Here is a 26,214-nt window from a genome sequence, read left to right on the forward strand (position 1 = left end):
AGCCAAGAAGTTTTCTGTTAAAAATCTCTACTGTACAGCATTAGTTTGCACATTTGGGATTAATTGTCTAAATTGGAGCTAAATCTTTTAATCTATGGAGTGTTGCAATATAGATGAATACATTAAAAACTGCAATCATTGAAGTCTTAAAATAATGGGGGTTAGTGTCATGAGATCAGAAATGAAATTAATATTCTGATGCCACTTTTGAGAATTTCTCTGCACTACATTATAGCAGATATTTATTTATTGCCAAATGAAGATGCAAAATAAATTATTTTTTCAGCACCCTTTCTCATATTGATGGAATCATTATGCTTTCTGTCAGACTTGGAATGGGAGAATGGTTTTGATTCTTTTCTCATTTTTTCTGCACACAACCAAGTTTTGTCACTACTCCTTGACACAGCTAAGGCTCCACTATTCGTCTTATGTCTCAAATTCTTTTAGCCTTCATTATTTCATCATCCTCTCAGGACTCCTCAGGTGTTGTATCATTCCATATAGTTCAGTCGAAAGCCACAGAATTAACCTTTTGATCAGGTGTCATTTTGCTTTTAAATTCCTCCAAGGGTTCAACTTGCCAAGTACATGCTGGTTTTTGTTCTCTTTTGGAAACATTTCTTATTTGACAGCTGCCCTCTGTGTTTTTGTTCTTTTCTCTTATTTCTATCATCCCATCAGGATTTCCAGCCTGAATGACCAATTTATGGTACTGTTATAAAACTGCTGCAGTTGTCTCTGCATATTGTCCATTTTATCCCCTGTCCTGGGTTCAGCAGTAGCAGTCATTTTTCTCCTTCTTAGTAGCTGGTGCAGTGCTGTGGTTTTGACTTTCAGCCTGGGACAATGCTGATAACACTAATGTTTTTAGTTGTTGCTAAGTGATTTTATTCTGAGCAAGGACTTTCTGAGTCTCATGCTCTGCCAGGGAGGAGGGCAAGCTGGGAGGAAGCGGAGACAGGACATCTGATCCAAACTAGCCAAAGGGCTGTTCCATACCACAGCCCGTCATGCCCAGTATATAAATGGGGGCAGTTACCTGGAAGGGCTAGATCACTGCTCAGGTTGGACTGGGTATCGGTCGGTGGGTGGTGAGTGGTTGTATTCTTTTCTTTTGTTATTTCCCTTATCATTATTATTATTGGTGGTAGCAGCAGTGTTTTTTGTTATACCTTAGTTACTGGACTGTTTTTATCTCAGCCCGTGTGAGTTACATTCTTTCGATTCTCCTCCCCATCCCAGGAAGGGGGGGAGGAAGGGCTTGGGAGTGAGTGAGAGTTTGAGTGGTTCTGGGTTGCCGGCTGGGCTTAAACCACAACATCCCCAAAGAACTATTTTCTTGGGACTGAACACAGGATGTCATATATTGCATTAAATACTGCCAGGAAAATGAATTTCAACCTAGATGCTTACTTTTAAGTATAGACCTATAGTTGGAAGCCTACGTGTATTTGACTGATTTCGTGCTGAATGCCACACCCATTTCCCAAAATGAAAAGTTTCTGATTAAGAACAGTCCATAAGGAATTGCAGTTATAACTGTTACAGCCATGTCTTAAAACTATGGTATTATCCAGGTTAGTAAGATACCTTTGCTGCCTTAGATTCAAGAGGAAAACAGAGCCATCTTCACAAAAAGGCAGCAAGAAGTTCAGAAATCTCTCAATATTATGAGTAAATAAGGATGATCTCAATCCATAATTTCCTTTAGAATTGCAGTTGGTTTATTTTATTCTGTGTGTCACAAGTACACCACAACTCAAGGGGCCTGAAAGAATCTGTTTCAAAGAGGTTTTTTTTCTTGTACATGCTGCAGTTTACGCATGGCTTGTGGTCAGATGATTTACAGGAAACTCTGCACTACTCCCCACTTGTCTATGTGGAAGACAACATATGCCAGTATATTTCCATTTCTGTTTATCAAAAGAGACCTACCGTAATCAGGGAATTGACTGTGGAAATGGATCTGAACTAGAAAACATAATGAAACCAAAATAGCAGAAATAGATCAGAAAGGTTGCACACAGTGCTGTTACCTTCACAGCACTTCAAAGAGAAAAAAATAAAAGTAACCTAGGAAAAGATTCATATTTTGTCCATTCCTCACTTGTGCCACAGAGCACTCCAAGCAGCACTCAACAGCTGCTGCAAGCAGATAGCTTTTTATTTCACTGAGTTACCTGGACTTTCCCTAGTCTCTGCTTGTGCCTCCTCCTTTTCATACAGGTATCTTGAAGTCTTAAAGAAAATGCAGAGCATGTTTAGAGGCAGGGAGAGACCCTAATAGGAGCCACTTTATCATAAGTTTATTTGTGGAAGAGAACCTTGCTGCTACTGTGGGCTTCTCCAGTGGAGGCCTTTTATATCTAGTAGTTTCCCAAAATATAGGTTTTGAGAGCTGACTGTCTTGGTTCCTAAGATTGTATGAGAGAACATGTATGTGTGCTGCAGATAAGAGACCAAATACTTTCCACAGTGCAAAGAGTTCAGAGGAATTTCATCATTCGTTTTGGTTTTATCTAATTCTTTGCGGTTCACAGAAAGCCCAGCATGCTTTGTACACTGCTGACCTGTGATAAGTACTGAACATCTGATTTGCCTCCATATTTCTGTGGATGGAAATAACTTTTCCTGTTACAAATCAAAGCAACCCCTATTGTGGATTGCAAATCCACATTTCACTGTACTTCCTATCTTTGCTCCTAATGACTTCATTCCCTCTCATCTGTATTTTGCCTCATTAAATATCCTTCAGTGACTTGATCATTCTCCTCCTTTGTATTATATGGAGAAAAGAAATATACAGTATCATAGTACTGACAACTTCCTGTAGAACATAGGCTGATCTCTGCTGTTACATGTAACTACCTGTAAATTAGTGTTGGCCTGACTTTCATATGCTTTCATATTCAATGACACTTTGCCATTCTTTTTTAAAGGAGACAGGGAGTGAAATTAAAGAAAAGAACTGGCACAACTGAATAAAAATTGCCTGAATATAGTAATTTTGTATAATGAAAAAAAAGCTCCAGGTTTATGCATATTCTCAGTAGGAAAGCTTTCTATTTTCCTGATTGTCATGCTTCCAACACTGCCTGTCAATACAGACTGTGTTGTAACCAATAAAGTGGAAAAATTCACGACACACAAGATGTCTGTCAGTATCCCTGTGTACTCAGTAAGTGAGTGCACTTTGGCCAATGGGGTCAGCATTTAGACCATGACAATTCTATAGTCCTTTTTCATTACAAATACATCTCTGTGATCTGAACACATCAGCACATTTGTCTTTTTTTTTAATTCTAAAATTTCAGGAGAAACATGTTCTGTTCAGATGAATAAGTGTCTAGACAGACCCTGTTGGAATGGAGGAAGTTGTGAAGAGGACGTAAATGGCTTCAAATGCAATTGTCCCTTTGGTAAGCATTTATAGTTTCTATACAGTTGCTAGTTTGGAATAATGTGTGAGTTCTACATTTGTTACTCAGGTACTATGTCTTTTATGATGAAAGCATTTTGCTTACATTTTGAAAGATAAAGAGCTAGTTATTTAGACTACTAAAGGAGAATTTTCTCAGTAAGTGTCCATGACAATTTCCCTATGTCTATTTTTATAATAGTAGATTACTTTGATGAAAACATACGTTTAGTACTGGAACATACTGGTGAAGGAATGACAGAATTGGAGATTTCCAATTATTTAGTGTCTATTTGTAGGTTTTAGCCAGCAAAACATGTTAAAATTGAGCAAACATCCAAAATCCTAGTCTTTGGAATCCTGTTATGCTGGCCACATTGCTCACACCTAAAAGATTAAACACTACTCTAAAGTATGTATGACTTCAGTATGTGCACTTTGTGTCATGTGAATTGCCCTTAAGTATCCAAGATACTGCACGAGTCTAGAAGGTACGGTACCAGGATATAAGGGACATCCAAGGCATATCAGGCCAAGGTGGCAATTGAACTAAGCACATAATGTAAGAAGACACAGCAAAATAGAGGGAGAAAGAAGTACAGTATTGAAGATTTTGTTTTGCTATTTATATATACACTGTATAATTTGGAATTTTGTATGTTACTGTAGGATGACTAAGAAAACATAGAAAAGTGTGGGTTAGAAATTCTTTAGACTCTAATTCCTGCCAATGGGGTAGACATTCAGCAACTGGTAAGTTAATTCATAAGTATGGGTAAGAAATTACTGATAAATTCTAAGAAGGCTTTTGGTTCTGACATGTGCATTTATAAGCTCATTGTTACTCTGGAAAATAAGGTCAGAAGAACGAATTTTATACATCTGTGGTCTAAGAAAGCTTACAGTATTTGGGTGTTTAGAAGAGAAACTGATAGTCATCAATAAAACCTGGGAATGTCAGAGTACTAAAACACAAGTCTCCAACCATCCCTCTGAAGCAAATAAACTGATTTTAAGTGGACTTTCAAGTACTTAATATCAAGAGATCCTTAAAAGTTTTAAGGGTGGTATCCTGCTGAGTTGGGAACTGAAGACAATACTGAGTTATATCTTCAAAGGTAAGATGATGTTTGTTGCTTCACTGGGACAAATGTAAGCATGTGTTCAAGTATTTTACTTGAGGTTGGTAGACACAAGGTCTGTAGCTAAAAAAAAAAAAAAAATAAAATTGTGATATGGAGATTCTCGCATTCATTATATTGCTTTGCTGTCCTGTGTTTAACTGTCATTGGTGTTCACTAGCACTCTCACATACAGTGGATTTTAGAAAGAAGCATCCTGCATATCCTTCCACAGATCTGAAAAGAGATCTTATTTACACAGCAGAAGGTCTGTCAGTGTTAGGAAAGAAAATTGTTGTGATACTGTGTTAGTAGGTCAGCCACTCTGTAGAGAGTTTATTTTTATTATCATTCTCAGTGTGTCTTATGTGCATGCATGGTTTGAGTGTGTGTAACTATTAATTCCTTCATGTTGTGCCTCTGAGGGTAATCCAGGTATTTGTCTGGAACAGTAAAGTTTATATAATGGACACATATACACGAGAAACTATGAGTTTCATTCTGTTGACTCTACTAAAATGCTGTGCATAGCAGTGGTTATTCGTCATCATCAGTCAAAGGGTCAAGTAACTCATGGTGAACCAGCAGTTATCTGTAGAAATGATCAGTTAGTTTCTAAAAGAGTTAAGATTTTCTGTATTACTATATGTAGCTACATTATTAATACAATGGCAAGCTGAATTAGAGAGAGGGGAAATGTTGTGGTGATGTGCATACCTAACAATGAGCTGAAAAGAGAAGAATTTTAATCTAAATGTTATACAGATTTCCTTTGTGCCCTTGGGTAAATTAAATAATATCCCAGTTCATATTCTCTAGGTGAAGGTTTAGATAAACTAATGTAACCATCTCACAAGATATTGCAGTGATTAAACAGATAATGTCCGTAAATTGCCTGAAAAGTTGTTATGTTACTGGATATTTTTACAAACTAGCTTGGGTCTAACAGGAGTATCACTTCAAAAGATAAGACAGTTAACTCTGTCTAATCCTTAAGTGAAAAAAGACAATTCTCACTTTCATTGACAAGCAGTGTCATATAAGATTTCTGAAAAAGAAAATAGGTTTTGCTTATCAGATGATCTGTAGTTACTGGCCTTTAGCAGGTGAGTAAAAACAAACAAATAATAAAAACATTGAATAAATCACATGTGTTCAGTAACAGGATACAGGGGAGAATTTGGTTATGCCACAGTGATCAAGTCCTTGTAAATGATAATACTTGCATCTGCAAATGTCTGCCTGACTAGATCCCTAGTAAATTACTTTTCACTACCTGTTTTTCTTTGGAATACATTTTTATTCATTAGATACGTGGCTGTTATCTCTCCACTTTTCTGCTTTGCTTGGTCTTTTCTGAAACAGTCTCCAGCTGCATCTTATTTTTAGGTGCATAGTGATGTGTTCCCAAATTAGACCTTTCAATATTATCAAATATCTACAAATAATAAACATAAAGAGCTTCTTCTATATACAGTGGAAGTTCTATTTCTTTTTTCTTTTTTTTCTCTTTTTTTTTTTTTAATTTAAATTATTATTTTACAAGGAATTATAACTCTATTTTATCGGATGCAGCTTAAGATACCTTGGCTGGGCAAGAAATATGTCAGTAGCTCCTCTCACACATGGTATATAGTCTTGTATCTGGAAGTGCATAATCGCCCCAACAAGAATGCAAACATGATGGATTAAAGGCTAGATTCTTCACTGCACTGTTTGGTGTAGACGTTTGATTGGGTCTAAAGAAAGCAAGATAATTAACCTGATTAAGAACCAAGGATCATTAGCTCAACAAGAAAGCTAAGCTGATAGTTAATGCTGCTTCTGACACTGAAGTAAGCTTTTTCAGATACTGTCTCTTTATGAAGTACTATAATGCAGCACTCTAGGATTGATGAAGACTGGGAGGCCTCCTATAATCCTAGGGTGAAATCGGTGAGCTCAGCTCCCTCCTTGAAATGCCTGTACACCAATGCGTGCAGCATGGGAAATAAGCAGGAGGAGTTAGAGACCTGTGTTAAGTCAGGAGATTATGATCTGGTGGCAATTACAGAGACGTGGTGGGACAGCTCACATGACTGGAATATAGTCATGGAGGGCTATGTCCTTTTCAGGAAAGACAGGCCAGCCAGGCGGGGTGGTGGGGTTGCTCTTTATGTGCGAGAGCAGCTGCAATGTACTGAGTTCTGTCCAGGGACAGGGGACGAGCGAGTTGAGAGTCTGTGGGTGAGAATTAAGGGGCAGGCTGGCAGGGGTGATACTGTTGTGGGTGTCTGTTACAGGCCACCAGATCAGGGTGAGGAAGTTGACGAGGCCTTCTACAGGCAGCTGAGAGCAGCCTCACAGTCACAGGCCGTGGTCATCGTGGGGGATTTTAACTTCCCTGATGTTTGCTGGAAGGACTACTCAGCAACCCAGCCACAGTCCAGGAGGTTCCTTCAGTGTATGGATGATAACTTCCTCATGCAAATGGTGGATGAGCCAACCAGGAGAGGAGTGCTGCTGGATCTCATCCTCACTAACAAGGAGGGCTGGTAGAGGCAGTAAAGGTTGAGGGCTGCCTTGGTTGCAGCGACCACGAGATGGTGGAATTCAGGATCTTGTGTGCTAGGACCAGTAGAATAGCAAGTAGACTTGCAACCCTGGACTTTAGCAGGGCAAACTTTGGCCTTTTCAAGCAATTGCTAGGGGAAATCCCATGGGCAAGGCTGCTTGAAGGTAAAGGGGCCCAAGATAGTTGGTTGGCATTCAAGAATTGCTTATTCCAAGCTCAAGAGCAGAGAATCCCGACATGTAGGAAGTCAAGGAAGAGGGCCGGGAGACCTGCGTAGCTAAATAAGGAACTGCTGGGTATGCTCAAGTGGAAGAGGAGAGTTTACAGGTCATGGAAGGAGGGGCTGGCCACTTGGGAGGAATATAAGGCTGCTGCTAGAGGATGTAGGAAGGCAGCTAGGATGGCTAAGGCCTCCTTAGAATTAAATCTGGCAAGAGGGGTCAAGGACAGCAGAAAGAGCTTTTTCAAATACATAGCTGATAAAACTAACACCAGAGGCAAGGTAGGCCCACTGGTGAATGGGGTGGGTGCCCTGGTGACGGAAGATACAGAGATGGCAGAGTTATTGAATGCCTTCTTTGTCTCAGTCTACTCTGCCGGAGGCAGTCCTGAAGAGCCCTGTACTCCTGAGACCTCAGATGAAGTCAGGTCAACAGAGCAGTTTGCCTTAGTTGATGAGGAATGGGTTAGAGACCAGTTGAGCAATCTGGACATCTATAAATCCATGGGTCCAGATGGGATGCACCCGCGGGTGCTGAGGGAACTGGCGGAAGTCATTGCTAGACCACTCTCCATCATCTTTACCAAGTCTTGGGAAACGGGAGAGGTGCCTGAGGACTGGAGGAAAGCAAATGTCACTCCAGTCTTCAAAAAGGGCAAGAAGGAGGACCTGGGCAACTATAGACCGGTCAGCCTCACTTCCATCCCTGGGAAAGTGATGGAACACCTTATCCTTGATGCCATCTTAAGGCATGTCAAGGATAAGAGGGTTATGAGGGGCAGTCAGCATGGCTTTACCAAGGGGAAGTCATGCTTGACCAACCTCATAGCCTTTTATGAGGAAATAACATTGTGGATGGATGATGGCAGAGCGGTGGATGTGGTCTACCTTGACTTCAGCAAAGCATTTGACACAGTCTCCCACAGCACCCTCATAGCTAAATTGAGGAAGTGTGGTCTGGATGATCAGGTAGTGAAGTGGACTGCGAACTGGCTGAAGGAGAGAAGCCAGAGTTGTAGTCTATGGGGCGGAGTCTAGTTGGAGGCCTGTATCTAGTGGAGTGCCTCAAGGGTCAGTACTGGGACCAGTATTATTGAATATATTCATCAACGATTTAGATGAGGGAATTGAGTGTACTGTCAGCAAGTTTGCTGATGACACTAAGCTGGGAAGAGTGGCTGACACGCCAGAAGGCTGTGCTGCCATCCAGTGGGACCTGGGCAGGCTGGAGAGTTGTGCAGGGAGAAACTTGATGAAATATAACAAGGGAAAGTGTAGAGTCCTGCATCTGGGCAGGAACAACCCCAGGTTCCAATATAAGTTGGGGAACGACCTGTTAGAGAGCAGTGTAGGGGAGAGGGACCTGGGGGTCCTAGTGGATGGCAGGATGACCATGAGCCAACACTGTGCCCTTGTGGCCAAGAAGGCCAATGGCATCCTGGGGTGTATTAGAAGGGGGGTGGTCAGTAGGTCGAGAGAGGTCCTCCTTCCCCTCTACTCTGCCCTGGTGAGACCACATCTGGAATATTGTGTCCAGTTCTGGGCCCCTCAGTTCAAGAAGGACAGGGACCTGCTGGAGAGAGTCCAGCGCAGGGCAACTAAGATGATTAAGGGAGTGGAGCATCTCCCTTATGAGGAAAGGCTGAGGGAGCTGGGTCTCTATAGTTTGGAGAAGAGGAGACTGAGGGGTGACCTTATTAGTGTATATAAATATATAAAGGGGGAGTGTCGCGAGGATGGAGCCAGGCTCTTCTCAGTGGCAAACAATGATAGGACAAGGGGTAATGGGTACAAACTGGAACACAAGAGGTTCCACTTAAACTTGAGAAGAAACTTCTCAGTGAGGGTGACGGAACACTGGAACAGGCTGCCCAGGGGGATTGTGGAGTCTCCTTCTCTGGAGACATTCAAAGCCCGCCTGGACACATTCCTGTGTAACCTTATATAGGTATTCCTGCTCCAGCAGGGGGATTGGTCTAGATATCTTTTGAGGTCCCTTCCAATCTCTAACATACTGTGATACTGTAATTATCAGGTGCAGAGCTACTAACACATTGCCGTTGGCTGGAGTTAAGAGAGTTACACTGTCAGAGAAGCTTTATAGACTGATCAAACTGCTTTTGATTGAGACTCCTGGTCTTCCATTTTTATTTTATTTAAAGAAGAGTTTGAAGTGGGAAATACATGTAAAATGAACAGTGAGACCTCTGCTTTACCAAGACACTCCTCCAGCAGACCAAGCTCCAGTCTGTCGTGTTTATGTCTGTATGAACTTTCCAAGACAGAACCTATATTTAGAAATTGTCATAAATGCACTTGTGAAGATCTTGGTACTTTCTCCACTGGAAATTCCAAAGTTCTGGGTTTTTTCCATCACCAGTAGTCACTGTGTTAACAGAAACCAAGGCACACTAACATTGTACACCTCTGTAATTAGTGTATAGAAAATACTGAACCCATTCTGTTTCAGGCAGCCAAATGAGAATTTTCATACAATACTGATGTTCTTCAGTGTATTAAATATGTGTATATTATGTTTCAAAAGACAGAACTGTTTGAATTTAACACCTGCACTTTTCAGTAAGAGCACAGATTATTTTTTCCTTTTGAGAAAAAAATTTAAAAATTGATCTAAAAATAGATGCATTAAAGTTTTTGCTAAGCATAGTGTTGTGGTTTAAGCCAGTTGGCAAGTCAGCCACGCAGTTTCTACTTCCCCCTCCCCCCTCCCAGAGGGATGGGGAGGAGAATCGAAAGAATGTAACTCCCACGGGTTGAGATAAAAACAGTCCATTAACTAAGGTATAACACAAATCACTACTGCTACCACCAATAATAATAATGATAAGAAAAATAACAAGGGAAGAGAATACAATACCACCCGCTGAAAACGAGTCTGACTGAGCAGCCTGTGCCCTTCCGGGAAACTCCCAGTTACATCCCTGGGCATGACGTGCTGTGGTATGGAATACCTCTTTGGCTAGTTTGGGTCAGGTGTCCTGTCCCTGCTTCCTCCCAGCTTCCCCCCCTCCCTGACAGAGCATGAGACTCAGAAAGCCCTTGGTCAGAGTAAACATTCTGACTAGCAACTGAAAACATCAGTTTTATCAGTACTATTCCCAGGCTGAAAGTCAAAACCACAGTGCTGCACCAGCTACTAAGAAGGAGAAAAAGCGACTGCTGCTGCTGAACCCAGGACATAGGAAATATATTTCCTATTTTTTGAATGATCTAGGATACTGCTACAATTTTTAATTACTCTATGGAATATTGGTGGAAAACCTTATTTGCATCAGTCACAAAAATAAGAGCCCTTGATGCCATGCAAAATTGCAAGCATCTTCTTCACTTCTGTCACTACTAAATAAATCATAAATCAACAAGAAGCTTCAATAGGAAGATTCCAAAATAAAATCTAATTGCTGGAATATTTGTGCTATAAATTATCATTAAAACAACAGTGAGTAATAGCTGAATGATCATTATTTATCTAAAACAAAATAATTTTTTAAGAGCTATTGATTTTTTAAGAGTAGTAAGATACACATCACCAAAAAATAAATGTAGCTGTGGAAAACAATTTACCACATAAAAATATTTAAGTACGTAAGACACATTGATAAATTTAAAGCATTACAGTAATGATTAAATTTAAAATGTTAAAATATGCTTCTTATTTTTAGAGATTCAATTATTCTCTCTTTAAGGCAAAAATTCCTGTTACTGAAATTTGAAATTTTCACTATTTTTACTGAATTCCTACTTTACTGATTCACATTTTGTATCTCATTTGTACAGAAAACATTCTGTCTAAAATATGAGTAGGTATGTCTTCTTTATCTAAATTGCAGGAAAATAGAAAGTAAAATTACCTCTGAAAGCTTTGCTGAACCTGTTAGCTGAGCCTCTGTATTAATCCTTCTGATGGCTCAGAAGATTAGCCTAGCTGGATTCACTGATGATCAAAAAAGTTCTGCAGTAACAACAGTAGCATAAATACTGAAATACTACTTTGACTCATTGGTAGCTCATAAAGTACATCTTTTGTGAAGTCATATTTTAAGCCTCATACAAAAGCACAAAATCATATTTATTCTCAAACCTTTTTTTAAAAAAGAATCTTTGAAAAATTCAGTTTTTCAAAAGATAAATATTTGTTAGGATGGACATGTGTTCTCTTCAGCTATACAAATTCAACCTTCACTCTTTTAATGCAGGAAATAATAATAGAGTGCATAGCAAGAGGAAAATTAGCAGATCTTTCATTATATCTGTTCTATCTTGGTTGAAACAAGGCAAACTTATAAGTCTGCACATATGAAGATTATCTAGTAAAGTATGATGAACATCCTTTGTGATATGTTTTAGCCATTTGTGATGCTAAAACAACAAAGTATTAGTAACTTGGAATTTCTAGTAACTTACTGTCATATTATTGACACTTATGTATAGTGTTATACCATATGAAATCCCTTTGTTGTTTTCCACTGAGCATAACATGTTTATATGAACATGTTCAATATATTCTTAAAAGAAGACCCTTGAGGGGATATAAGAACAATTTTGAAAGTGAAGGAAAGAGTTTTAATAAAATGTATGCTTTTTGAATATAAATGTCTGCAAGACCTTCAATATTTTGTACTTAATGTTTACATGTTTCTAAAGTAGGATGTAGCTGGAATAAATACACATCCACCACAAACTGCGGAAATATTTAAATGTGTAAGAATTCAGTACTGAGTAATGGAGAAGTGTGTAAATACTTGAACTCTTACTCCTGGAAAACTGCAATTTGGGGAAATTATGCTGGAGTTGTTTTTCATCCACCTATCCAATGTCAAAAATGAAACTGACTTGGCAGGGTTAAACATGACAGCAAACTCCTTTTTCATTCCAGAAAGAAACCTAGCATTTTAGAAACTAAGAGAACACCAGTAAGGAAATTCTTCATCTATAAAAGCTGAAAGGAAGCATGGCCTGAACGCTAAAGCAATGAACTTTGATTTAGGAAATCTGCTGCAAGTTCTGCATTGCTCCAGAGTGAATTTTTACACAATACATTTAATACCACAATTTAGTAAAAGAATTGATTCTGCTTTTACAAACTGCAGAACCATGGTGATGGCAGAAAGTTTTGACCTGAGGTTTCTAATCACTGGTTTCTGCTCATCCAAATCTGAATTCTGACTCTAATCTTCAGCTGGATCCTTGGTGCCAGTTCAAGTGTGAATTCTCTAGACAGCTACCCAGATCTACCCCAAATACTTCTGTATCCCACCCAGTCAATTAAAAATGACAGAAAAGAATGACTGTTTTTAATTTTAGTTTCAAACTTACATGTACAGTTCCATCATCCGTGAGAAGCAGGGTTGCTCCTCCTTGTTAAGAAATCAGAAAAACTATATGTATTTAGCAAGTCTAAAATATACACATTTATCTTGTATATGCTAATTTTATTGAAATACACTTAATGCATTATTAGTTACTGTCAGGTAATTAATTATCTTAATATGGTGTCAATTTTAACACTCTTATTTTCATATGACAAATCTCTTTTCAGCAGCTTTGAAAAAAATTCATTAAAATTATCTATAGTATAGCTGTGGTATTTCTTAGAAATTATTTCAGTACTCCATGCTGCTGTTGATAAGATATTGTCACTAAATGCAAAGAAAGGAAGTAATTTAATCGTACAGATCATTAATTCACATAAATATAACAGCATTGCTTGAAACCTGACATAACCAGTGTCATAACTTTTAAAAATACATATCTAGAGAAAACTCTTGCCTTTTAAGCATTTAGGTTTGGTTCCTACCAGATATTTTTCTGTTATTTTTTTTTTTTTTTTTTATTTCCCTGTACTATATTGTAATTTCATATCACAGTGTAAGAACCCCATCCATGAAAAGGTATAGGTTACTTTAAGTAATGCACTCTTCTGGGACAAACTTTCTGTTGTGGTAGAGTTAGAAATAAAAGAGTGAAGTTGAGACTGGGAAAAAGCGGGGAGAGGGTTAGATGGAAGATGTTTACATTTTTATCATTGTTTGTCGTCTGCAATACAATTTGCAATACATTAAATTAATTTTATCCAAGTTGAATCTGTTGGCCCATGATGCTCACTGGTAAGCAATCTCCATGTCTTTATCCCAACCCAAGAGATTTTTCATCTTATTATTATCTACCCCCATCCTGTTTAGGGGTGGAGGTGGGCGGAGGTCTGACAGCCATCCAGAGTGAACCCACCACACACCTGCAAGAACCAGTCCTGGGGAAAACAGGAACCTTCAGTATTTTAACCTTCTCAAGTGTGTCTTGCACCTAAGAACAGAGTTTCTAACAAAAAAGTTCTAAAATATTTAAATCCAGGTTGTCCAGTATTAAAATTAACATGAATTCTGTTTAGGATTTTTGAAATTAAAGTAAAAGCATCATAACAATAAGCCCTATAAGTGGGGTGGAAAGGCCCTAGACAAACCTGCTCGGTACTTTTGCAGAAGCAAGTGCTGCAGTTATGGCAGATATGCCTGGAAGATGGCACCAGAAAAGCAAATAATTCTGAGGAGTCTGAAATCTTTGTTCCAACACAGCAAGTCTTCTGTTGTTAAATAATACCTTCTGGAAAGATGTTTTTGTCAATTCTGTAGGAAGAAACTCCTGCCTCTTTCATTAGGACTGAAAAAACCTCCAGCTAGTACTAGAAGCGCTAAGGAAAAAATGATAGGCACTAGAGTATGTCTCTTTCCATCACTTACTGTCCCTATGTGACCTTTTTCATCAGAAACATAAGGACTGATCAGTATTGATTAATTTTTCATTATTTTTAATTCAGCATAATGGAAGCACAACACAATGCCGTCTTCATCAATGGAAGGAATGGCAGAGGAAATTTCAGTGGTGATATATAAGCAGCTAGCATACGATATTTGATTAAATATGTGATATTGGAGGTAACATGTTGTTGGCTTCATACAGAGTGGATGTAATTTGTCACGGAAAGGACTCAGTCGGAGATCAATGTGATCAGACAAAGCCATTTATTCTAGAAAACTAACTCTTTATATACTATTTCTTAAAGTTGTTTTCACTAATGTCCTGGTTTAGCAGTAGCAGTCAGTTTTTCTACTGGTGCAGTGCTGTGTTTTGACTTTTGGCCTGAGAACAGAGCTGATAACACAGATGTTTAGACTGACCAAGGACTTTGAGAGTCTCATGCTCTGCCAGGGAGGAGGAGAAACTGGGAGGAAGCAGAGACAGGACACCTGACCCAAACTAGCCAAAGAGGTATTCCATACCACAGCACGTCATGCCCAGGATGTAGAACGGAGAGTTCCCGGAAGGGCTGGATCATGGCAGGGTGGGGGTGAGGTACCGGTTGGTGAGCGGTTGTAATCTGTTCCTTGTTATTTCCTTTATCATCATTACTATTAGTGGTAGCAGTAGTGATTTGTGTTATACCTCAGTTATTAAACTGTTCTTATCTCAACCCGTGGGAGTTGCATTCTTTCGATTCTCCTCCCTGTCCCTCCAGGAGCGGAGGGAAGAAAGGTAGGGGGGGAAGTGGACTGCGTGGTACTGATTTACGGCCTGGGCTTAAACCACGACAACTAACTTGGCCCATTGTGATTGGATACATATCTGTGAAGCCCTTAACAACTAACATATAATTGGTTAAGCACAGGTGTGAGAACCTGACCTTCAAAGTTTTCCAACAGTCCTCAATTTAACAACTCAGTAAATTCCAGCTCCTTCTTATCTTGCTGGGATTCTCACTCCCAGTGCCTCACTCCCATCCTCCTTCACCTTTTGTTGTTCCTTGGTTCATGTCGAACTCCATGTAGGCACTTGCTGATCTGGGTATGTGGCTGTTCTTTGCCAGAAAATCATCCACATCTCCCCCTTTTTCTTTTTATACAAGCCAAACACGCTTTGTAGCACTCATAATCATTCATTGGATACATTAAAAATACACAGCAACAAAATCAAAATCGTTAAAATGACAATAAACACCATTAGTCCACCTTTTACTAAAGCAACCAGCCAACCTGTCAGTCCCCATTCACCTAATAAATTGTCCAGCCAAAAGGCTTGCCCATCCTCATACACCATGTGTAAGATCTTAGCATGTTTCCATATTTCTTCAACATATGCCAATCACAGGCTACTGGGTCTGCCCTTTTCCTCCTGGATGTCTCTCTGATAACAGGGGAGGCCATCCCCTCACATCAAGGTCTGGCATGGCATGTGTCCCCACCGCTCCACGCCCGCTGGGTTGCAGCCAACAGCAGAGCTAAAGGTTCTTCTTGGTGGCAAACACAGAGGCCAGCCCAGTCTTGCCCTTGACTGTGGCAGCAGGCATTTGGTCAACCTCAGTTCTTGTACCTCGTTGTCAATGCAGAGTTTCACCTGCTTCATCCAGTAACAAGTTGCTACTGTGGCAAGGCACACACAGATTTACATTACCAGAGTAACTATTACAGGTTACAGCAGCATGTTGAAGATGCTGATGGCAGCAAGAAACCAGCCAAAGAATTTTCTTACCAGTGGAGTTCTCCCACCCTCTTAATTTGTTCCATTACCTGCTTTATAACACTACCATCATATTAGAATCTTTTTAGCTTTTGCCTTAGCATTTTCTAGCAGCTGCTGCAAATTTGCATGCTCTAACATCTCTTTTACAAGTAACAAATCCACACAATACAAGGTATAGTTTCTCATTAGCAACTGGCTAGTACATACAGGTGGTTTTATACACAAAATCACAGCCTCTAATAATAGCTACGTTACAAGCACACATATTCAAGTTGTTACTTTTCAGCTGCCCCCAAGTGATGTCCTGTAATCATTCATTTTTTTCTTCCTCTATCTCATTCTGCTCGAGGTATTCACTGTCAGCTCCTATAACTGAGGCATTGGGTTCCTCCACTTGTCTGTCCAGCTCATGGCAAAGCTTTGCAAACTGCAGGCAGCTGCCACGGACCTGTAGGTAGGAGGACACAAACATACCCCCTCTCCCAGGCTATCAGCTCTTGAGAAGGAGTTGGGTTAAAGTGATTCAAAGGCATCCTGATGGAAAAGGAATGTGAAGCTACAGCTGCCTGCCTGCTTAGCAGCAGCCATAAATACCTGTCAGCAACCACACTTTTGCATTAACCCTTTCTTGCCCAAAATGTTAATCTGCTACCCATTAAAAACTTTTACACAAACCCAACAACAAAAAATACACAGAACACTGTCTGCCCTCAACACACACACACATGCATGCATGGGATCCCACAAGCAAACTCCATACAATTACAATATTCGAAATACAAAAAACAGACAATCATTATTCCCACTATACGGTCCCTCATACAGAACGTGGCGTAAGGACCCTGTGAAGACAATCAAAAATCAGCTCCAAGAAGCACCATCACAGTGTGAAGTGGCAGGCTCAACTTTAGCAGGCGTCCCCGCAGAGGCTGTGCCTCCCCCACATCGCATGAGCCTTGGGCTTTCACACTGACCAAAATGCACACTCATTCCGATGCAGGTGGCCAGCCTACATCGGAAGAAGAAGTGGTCAGCAATATCCATAAAAGTCTCCAAGGGTTGATAGAAACATGGATATACTTATATTTGCTATCTTCTAGTACATGTGGATCACAGAGAGACTATCAAATGAGTTGTATAGGGGGTCCCAAGTCCACAGTCCGCAACGGTATTCATATAACATGTTCAAAAGCCTACAAGGGTTAAGACTTGTTCAATTATTTAAAGGGATTCCTAATAATGGTGCATTAAATTGTTCTACATTTTCACACACCCAACAGTTTTTCACTTGCGTACAATTAACTACCTTTTCTGACAGATCTACATAAGCATTAGCCTTAAAAGCAGTATTAGCTATCTGAAACATAAGCATGAATATTGAAAGAAAGAATACTCTATTTACACTCATGACTATGTCTATCTTCATGCTTCTAAGCAGATCGCTTGGCACACCTTCGCTTAGTCCCCTCCCAATGCTCAGGAGGAATCTGCCATTTGTATGGCACCAGTAAGGGCTTTGAACATTCAAACTGAATAACGCGTATCTGCTTCTTCTGCTTCAATACCCGTCTCTGCAGCTCAAACTGTCCTTCAGAAATTCTAGGCATGAAACCTGGCTCGTGCCTCTTCATCCAGCCAATTCATTCGCCGGCAATGAGGGTGTTCTGTCTTCTTTTGGCAACGCTGGCTCCTTCCAAGGTTTCACCCATCGAGCTGGTACCCAACGCGCATCAGAGTCTGTGATTACACACATATATCCTCGACCAGTTAGTTTTACTTCCACAGGACCCTTCCAGGTACCAGTTTCCAGATCCCTATACTGGACCAGTATACCCTGAGTCTTATTCACATAACCTGACCCTAACGCTTGACATGTATTACAGCAGGAGGGTCACTAGAGTCTCCTACCAATTGCAAAAAGTTCATAAGATACACAACTTTCTGTATTCCTGCTGCCAGGGTAAGCCCTTCTTCCCCCGTTTTTTGTTTTTCTAACAATTGTTTCAAGGTCTGGTGTGTACATTCAATAATATCCTGACCTGTAGGAGAATGAGGAATACCAGTGATATGAGCAATGCCCCAATTATTTAAATTTTCAGACAGTGTTAAAGAAGCATAGCTAGGTGCCTTATCCGTTTTAAGCTGTAAAGGTACTCCCATAACTGCGAAACAGTCAGGCAAATGCGTGATTACATGGTGTGTGGTTTCGCCAGCCAGAGGGGTAGCCCAAACAAAGTGCGAAAAGGTGTCGATAATAACATGGACATACCTCAATTTTCCAAAAGATGATTCATGGGTTACATCCATCTGCCAAAGTTGGAGAGGCTGTAGACCTCGAGGATTGACTCCAAGGCCTATGCTTATTGTCTGGCCCTGACAATCAGGACAAGACTGTACAATGCCTGTCAGGGACAAGTCAAACTGGCGAACTAACATTTTTGCTGATTGGTGAGAGAAGGCATGAAATGCTCGGGCTTGTTGAGAAATATCTACCAGTGGTCCTGCCCAAGCTGGAGCAACTAATTTATCTGCTTTGTCATTACCATCACTAAGGCTCCCTGGGAGGCCCAAGTGACTGCGAATATGCATAATGAAATATTTACAGTTATGATTATTTACAAGATGTAACAGAGTTTTCAACAAAGTCCATAACCTGCAATTAATAACATTCTGTAAAATTGCCCTCTCTAGATGTTGAACAATTCCTATGACATACAAAGAATCACAATGTTAAGCAGAGTATCAGGCCATCGCTGAAATACCGCAACAATAACAGTTCTAACGTTTGTAAGAAATCTGTAGAGTGACCAGGTATTTTCTGTTTCTTCCAACCATCTTCTGTTTTCCAAATGTATCCGGTTATGTGATTATTTCTGCTAGCATCTGTAAAAACAGTTATACCTGAAACAGGTCTGTCAGAGTAAAAGGCAACATCTTCATATTGGTTGTTTTTTAGCACGGTAAACAAGTTATGTGGCCGAAAATGTATGCTAACTTGGCCAACAAAATCTACTCAGGCAGTTTGAAAAACAGTGCTGGACTGCTGCGCCCACTCCATCCATATTTTGGTAAGGGGTAAACAAATTTGTGATGGATCACTACCTAGAATTTCTTGACAACGTTCACAACCTTGCTTAATTAAAAGGGCAAAGGCTTCCAATCGTGTAGTAACAGTTTTGCGCAACCAGTAAGGTAAGAAGATCCATTCCAATATACACAAGGGATCCTTTTTCTGCAGATTCCATTGTGCCAACAGACTAAACGGATGATACTGATTGTTTACAACAAACAAAGTTACAGATAAATCTGGGTTCTATTGGGAAGCATAAGAAGTAGATATTTTAGCCATAATATGGGCTAGGGCCTCATGCTGGATTTTTGACAGAGTTCTCTTTTCCTCTGTCTGTGGTCATCTTCTGAGGCCTAACTTCAGTTCTGGAAATAATCCACCCCAGATATCTCCGTGGGGCATTACGCTGTACCTTTTCAGGTGCAATCACTAAACCTACTTTTGCCAGTTTGGAGAGGTATTAGTTATGGTAAAATCTATTGCTGTTGCCATGTCCACTCCGGCACTCCCTGCTGTAGCGGAGGGGACGCGGTCCAAACACTCTGATTTTGTGTCATCGCGTAGGGTGGCATCGCGCTCATATTCAAGTTTCCCAACGGAGTTCCATCTTTCTTATACTTCGAGTGACATTCAGTTGCCCTATGGCCATGTTTGTCGCATCTAGTACAATCACCTGTAAAACCTGAAGCACCACCTGCTGAGTTAGTTTTCTTTACATCGTTTTCTATGATGTCCCATTTGCCCACAATTAAAACATCTCATGCCCTTCATACCCACTCGATCACCTCGACCTTGCTGTAACAAAGGTTTGACAGCAGCAGCAAAGGCAGTAGCCATGTATTCTGCCTTTTCTTCGGCCGTGCCCACCTTAGAACAAGCGTCCATCATTTCCTGCAAGCCAGCAGATTTCGGTAAAACCTGTAAAATACGCTTACAAGCTGGGTTAGCATTTTCCATGGCCAAGGACATAAGCACAGATTCTTTAGCAGTAGGTGCCAAATCAATATTCTTTTCAATAGCTGCTGTCAATCTATCAATAAATTGCATATATGGCTCAATAATTCCCTGTTTTATCGATGTATAGGAGGGATTAGATTTTCCTGCTTCTGGCACAGCTTTTAAAGCAGCTAAGGCCAATTGCTGCGCTTGCTGTAACACCTCGGTTCTCATACGAGCCTGTACTGCATCAGGGTGAAATTGTCCCTTCCCTATTAACATTTCATATGTAACACCATGTAAGGGATCATTAGGGTTGCGACCCAAATTATCATCAGCAGCTCTTTCAGCAAGCTCCTCAAACCCACTTTTAAAATGTAATAGCTGCGAAGGAGTTAACGGGACTGAAGCTACCTTAAGACAATCATTGGGAGTTAAGACCATACTAGAAAACAAGGCAGTTAACATTTGTTGTGTATATGGAGAAGACAACCCATATTGAAAAATTGCTCCCTTAAGTTCCTTTATGATTTTCCAGTCCATAGGAGTCCATTGGGTTTGTCCCTGAACATTCGTAATGACTGGAAATGCAGCAGGGATGTCAATTGGTAGAACAGTGCCGTCTATGACTGCGTCTTGAATAAGACCTCGCCATCTCAAGGCAGTAGGGTTAGGTTGCAAAGGGGGCTTCGAGGGTGGTGGCAAGGGCGTAGCAAAAGGATTAACCTTGTTTAACTTTTCTGATTCGTGCCCCTCTTGCTTTGCTTCAATTTGCTCCAATCGGTCTCGTAGGTCCCGTAATTTTTTATCTAAAAGCTTAGTCCACTGCCCCCAATCCTGGTCAGTTTTTGGCCCCGGTTGGGGCAGCGCTAACGATGGTGTACATGGTACGGGTGGGTATAAATTCGGAGTCTCAGTGTCCTCCTCTGGATGTTCCCATTCTTCTGCATCAGGCGGTGGAAGGGAGGCGGTGGAAGGGAGTCGGCGGCGTAAAAGCGGCCGTCAGGGGCGGGGGGGGGCTGTGAGGGCGGCGTGAGGAGCGGGTGGGCCGTCGTCGACGTGAGGGGCGGGCGGGCCGGCGTGAGGGGTGGGCAGGGGAATTTGGGGGCTGGGCTCAGGGGCGGTAGCGGCACGAAAAGGATTCGAGTTTGGCCGTTTTGGCGGTCCATCATCGTTTTCAAAATCACGATCACTAGTTATTGCTGCCGCCGGTGAAGGCGTTGTCGGCACAGGATAGGGAGGATGCGCTGGATCCTCAAACAGTCGCACTCTAGGGTGCACAAGCTTTCGAACCAGATGTTTTGCGCTTGAAGCGGCAGGCAGTTCCCCCTTAAGTACGGTGTCAGGTATCGGACTCACAGCAGCCGCGTTCTTCGTTTTCAATGTGAAAAAGCCTGTTCGGGCGCCATTTGTCACGGAAAGGACTCAGTCGGAGATCAATGTGATCAGACAAAGCCATTTATTCTAGAAAACTAACTCTTTATATACTATTTCTTAAAGTTGTTTTCACTAACTTGGCCCATTGTGATTGGATACATATCTGTGAAGCCCTTAACAACTAACATATAATTGGTTAAGCACAGGTGTGAGAACCTGACCTTCAAAGTTTTCCAACAGTCCTCAATTTAACAACTCAGTAAATTCCAGCTCCTTCTTATCTTGCTGGGATTCTCACTCCCAGTGCCTCGCTCCCATCCTCCTTCACCTTTTGTTGTTCCTTGGTTCATGTCGAACTCCATGTAGGCACTTGCTGATCTGGGTATGTGGCTGTTCTTTGCCAGAAAATCATCCACAGTAATTCTTCAGAATCTGTCAAGAAAATTGAAGGGCAGATAGACTGATGAGGAAGCCATAAAGGATAATATTTGAACCTATGTTGTGTTCCAAGATTGGCTAAGATTAATGTGTTCATAAGACATTTTAGCTATCAGTGAATCAGCATTTTTAGCAGAAAAAAATGTCAATAGAAAGTGTTAGATCTGCTCTTGTTCCAAAAAAATAATACGCATGCTTTCAAATTCCATGGGTTCATTGCCTGTGTATTTTGCTGCCTCATAGCTTCATTGTACATCCTCCTTCTTTTATGTGGCTCAGACTTCAGAATGTTTTTATTTGGCTCTAATGTTTTTATTGCTAATTGAAACACAATTTTTTGTGTGTTGGTTTTGTTTTGGTTTGGTTTGCTTTTGAGTTTGATTTACATTTGTTGCTTCAGGTTGTTTTCTGACCATGTGCCACTTGTCCTTCCTATTCTGGTCGTGATGTTATTTAACACTTCTGTTTGATTATAATATTTAGAAACTCTTATTTGTTGCTTAAACAGACTAATTAAACTTCTGTTTCTTGCAGGCAGGCAGGCTGGGTAGCAAGCTTTTTTTTTTTTTTTTTTCCCAGTTTGTCACCTTTTTGTGTTCTTTTTCTGCTTAACTTGGTAGTTAATTTGTTATTTATATAATTTAAGCAGTTCAAAGTTTGGAGGACTGTTTATATTTGTTTTCTTCTTCCTTTATTTGCTATAGGTAAAGCATTGTCTAGAATGCCATGATAGTCTTTTATGGAATCAGTGACTAACTCTTTTGCTCACCTTTCTCTTGTAATCTTTCAGTTAGGTGAGTGTAGGAGTAAAATGGAAGTTTTCATTTTTGTATGCTTCAGTGTAGATGAATATGCGATTAGTCATTGCCTTGCATCTCAAAAGTTCTTAAAATAGCATCTTGTTTTGGGAAAAATAAAACCATGAATGATTTGAGGAAGATTAATTTATTGAAATAACATAAAGTCTAAGCAGCAGCTAATTGTAGCAATAAAAAGATTTCTAACCCAGCTGTTTCCATGACAACTTCCCTTCTTGGAGTTTCAAAAACCATTCCTGCATTACTCCTGTGCATCTCATCATTTTCATTGTACCTTATTTGAAAAGATATTTCATTTTATCTGTATAAAAAAGGTCAGGTGAAATACATGATAGAAGATATTTCTTTATTTGTGTTGTAATAGCGTCCTTGATGCATGATTTATACTGGGTACAATTATACAATGTACTTTAGGTATGTGTTTTCCTTTTACAGTAGCATAGGCATTAATCTGATACAAAAAGTTCAGTGTTTGCTTTTTAAATGGAATCATCATTGTTGTGAACAAGATACAAAATGGTTGGATATATTAAGTATTGCTTTCCCTATTTTGTAGTTGTAGGGACAACATGAACACAGGTGAACTAGACAAACATTTTGCTACAGTACAAGTCTCTTGTACTGGAACTTAAACTGAGAGAGTTTAGATTTAGAGAATAAAAGTTTTAGACAGCTGAAGGTAGATGAGATTAGATGAATCCTGGCTGAAGTGATTCTCTCTGTGACTAGAGACACTGCAATAGGAGTGGACAGAGGTGTCCTTAGCCTTCTTCTAACAACTTTCTTCCATGTTAGCAACTGAATTCTGGGGATGGGATTTTTTTTTTTTTTTTTCACAGATTTCTGCATTTTTATTCTCGTTACACCTTTAAGGTTCCCAAAGGGGTTCATCTACTTTAATAAAGCACAATTTTTTTTTTTTTATAATCAACTCATTGAATCTGAGAAGTGGAAAAATATGTATATATTACAACTTAATGTGAATCATCAGATACTGTGGGAAGTTAAGTGCAGCAGGATGGTAACAGCAGAAATGCAGTCCCTATACAACAGTGAAAATAAGCTGTAAAAAGGCACCATTAAAAAGTTAAATAAAATGAAACCTCACAAAAGCTCCCACACAATTTTATTAAGTTCAGCATCATAATATTCTTTTTAAAGAATAACTTAGGACAGCAGTAGTAAAGCTACTGCCTGAATTGTTGCAGTACGCTGACAATGTCTGAGGTAAACTGCGCACTGAGTGCGTATGTTATGCCTTCCACAATTGAAAATAAAAATTTAAATTTATTAATTCTTATGGTTTTGCTGCAGCCAAATTACAGTCTAGGCTGCCACATTATTAATCAATTGTTTCATCCAGCCTTAATAGGCAGTCCTCAAAGTCAGGTATTCAGGCCAGACACAACCACAAAGACCTTACGTTCACTTTAATGACAATAAAGCAATGCTGATGTAATCGGCAATAGAATTCAGGCTATCGGTGGTCAATTTAGGATATCTCTTTCAGAATTAAAAACAATGTGCTGGGGTTTACTACAGCATTATGTACCCAAACTTGGAGTGGCTCCACCTATGCTACTAGTCATACTCAACTTTAAGGATTAAATTACCTGATTAAATTGGGATCCCATTGAAAGGTTGATTTGATCACAAAATATTTCACTTTTCTTTAATGTGAGAACCAGTTATGTCGAGTACCCTTCATTCCGTATTTTCTTAAATAGCCTGTGCATCTTAGACAACCTCTTAATCTATGCACCATCTGCCTTGGTATATTTTTCTTTGGTTGCAGACTGACATTTTGAAGCACATGGTGTCTTTCTTACTGATATTTTTCCTAAATAAGGTTCAATATAACCTTAAAACATTCTTGGTCATTAGCATAGTTTCAGTTTGGGGTTTGTAGGTTTCTTATGATCCCTAGAAATTCAAGTTTCATATCAATAATAAAAACATATTTGTATAAACACAAATTCATTTGTAGAATACACATATAAAATCTAATATCTTTATCTGTTATTCATATCTGTTTATGACTGTTAATGTAAGTAATCAAACTTGCTTATGGAAATCCATTTGATTTCACAAACAAAATGATAGCTTGATGAAAGAGGTCTTTATGTACTTCCTCAGGGAAATATTTAAAAACAAAGCACACCGACTTTTATCTTTTCCATAAGTGATGATTTTTTCTCATTGGGAGCAAGATTATGAGATGTTTTTTCACTAAACTCTACATTAAATTATTTACTTACCCTGCCTATAGTTTTCTTTTATCTTCCTTAATATGGTTTTTTTTTAATTGAACGAAAAATACATTTTTATTTGCTTGAGCCTGTTTATTTGCTTGAACTATGCTGTACTACATGGAAATATATCATCACTCTGCATTATTTATATGCTTTCTTTTATTACAATGTTTATATTCCTGTATGACAATGCAGTCCTGCCACCTGTTTTCACTTCTTAATTGTTTCTGACTTGAAATTGCTAAGGGCTGGGAAATGATATTTCATATCCTCGCAGACCAACTTTGGCAAATTTATCTTTGCTGGTCACTAAGATGTGACGAAAAGTTAAATCCATTCCAGTTAGCACTGCAGAACATCTTTTTGGACTTCTAGTCTGTCATTGTAATTAGAAATGGTTATTCTCTCTAGCCTGTTTCAGATAAACTGTGGTCAGATAGGAAATTGGCTATCTGGTTATTCCTTTCACATAGCAGGCAAGAATCCAGTGCGCAACCCATCTGCAAGTAGTCTGTGAATGTACTCAGCAGCTTGCTTCCTCAAGCTCCTAACTCAGGCTGTGCCAGCTGAGTCAGCTGGACTTCCAGAGATTAAAAAGCATGCTTCTGACAGCTGGATGGGGAGTCTGTACATCAACAGTTTCACACAGTACAGATTGCATATAATCCCAAGAGAAATACTCAGTTTTCTAACTGGGATTTAGTTAAAATTTTCTGTTCTTTGGACTCGGAACAATTCAGGTTTCTTTTTTCAAGGAAGTCTATTTAACTTTCTTCTCATGGAATTAACTCCCGTCACCCAAAACAAACCCTCACATTGTTTTTTATCTGTATTGTTTTTTGCTGGGATGGAGTTAATGTTCTTCATAGCACCTCATTGGGTGCAGTGTTTTGGATTTGTAACCAAACAGTGTGGATAACATAGCAGTGCTTCTTGTTAAGCAGTACTTGCACAGCATCAAGGCCTTTTCTCTTTTCTCACACTGCCCGACTGGAAAGTAGGCTGGGGGTGCACAAGAAATTGGGAGGGGATACAGCCAGGACAGCTGACCCCAGCTGACCAATAGGACATCCCATGCCATATGCTGTTATGTTCAGCAAAATAAAGCAGCATGGAAGAAGGCAGAAGGAGGAGGCTGTTTGGAGTTAGGGCATTTGTTTTCCCAAGTAATCATTAGATGTGCTGGAGCCCTGCTTTCCTGGAGATGGCTGAATACCAGCCTGTCAGTGGGAAGTAGTGAATGAATTCCTTGTTTTGTTTTGCTTTGCTTGCATGGACATCTTTAGCTTTCCCTATTAAACTGTCTTTATCTCAACCCACGAGATTTTCCATGCTAGTGTCCTTCCAGTTCTCTCCCTCAACCCACTGTGGAGGGGTGTGCAAGTGACTGTGGCTAAACTCCCCACTGGCATTAACCATCATTACCGTATCTTTTCAACTGTGTTTTTATTCTTCTCCCTCAGGACTGTCTT

At 39.9% G+C, this 26,214-nt stretch overlaps 1 protein-coding gene across 1 annotated transcript in view; it reads left to right on the plus strand.

Moving 5' to 3' along the window:
- EYS (eyes shut homolog) overlaps window positions 1–26,214 on the plus strand; it is a gene marked incomplete at its 5' end in the record, with an annotated part of 835,842 nt that overhangs the window by 119,159 nt on the left and 690,469 nt on the right. Inside the window, one exon of the mRNA XM_080615919.1 lies at window positions 3,318–3,422. Within this exon, the coding sequence (XP_080472045.1) occupies window positions 3,318–3,422 (105 nt within the window). The remainder of the gene's footprint in view (window positions 1–3,317; window positions 3,423–26,214) is intronic.

Source organism: Psittacula echo, assembly GCF_963264785.1.
Source record: "Psittacula echo genome assembly, chromosome: 4".
Lineage (NCBI taxonomy): Eukaryota > Metazoa > Chordata > Aves > Psittaciformes > Psittacidae > Psittacula > Psittacula echo.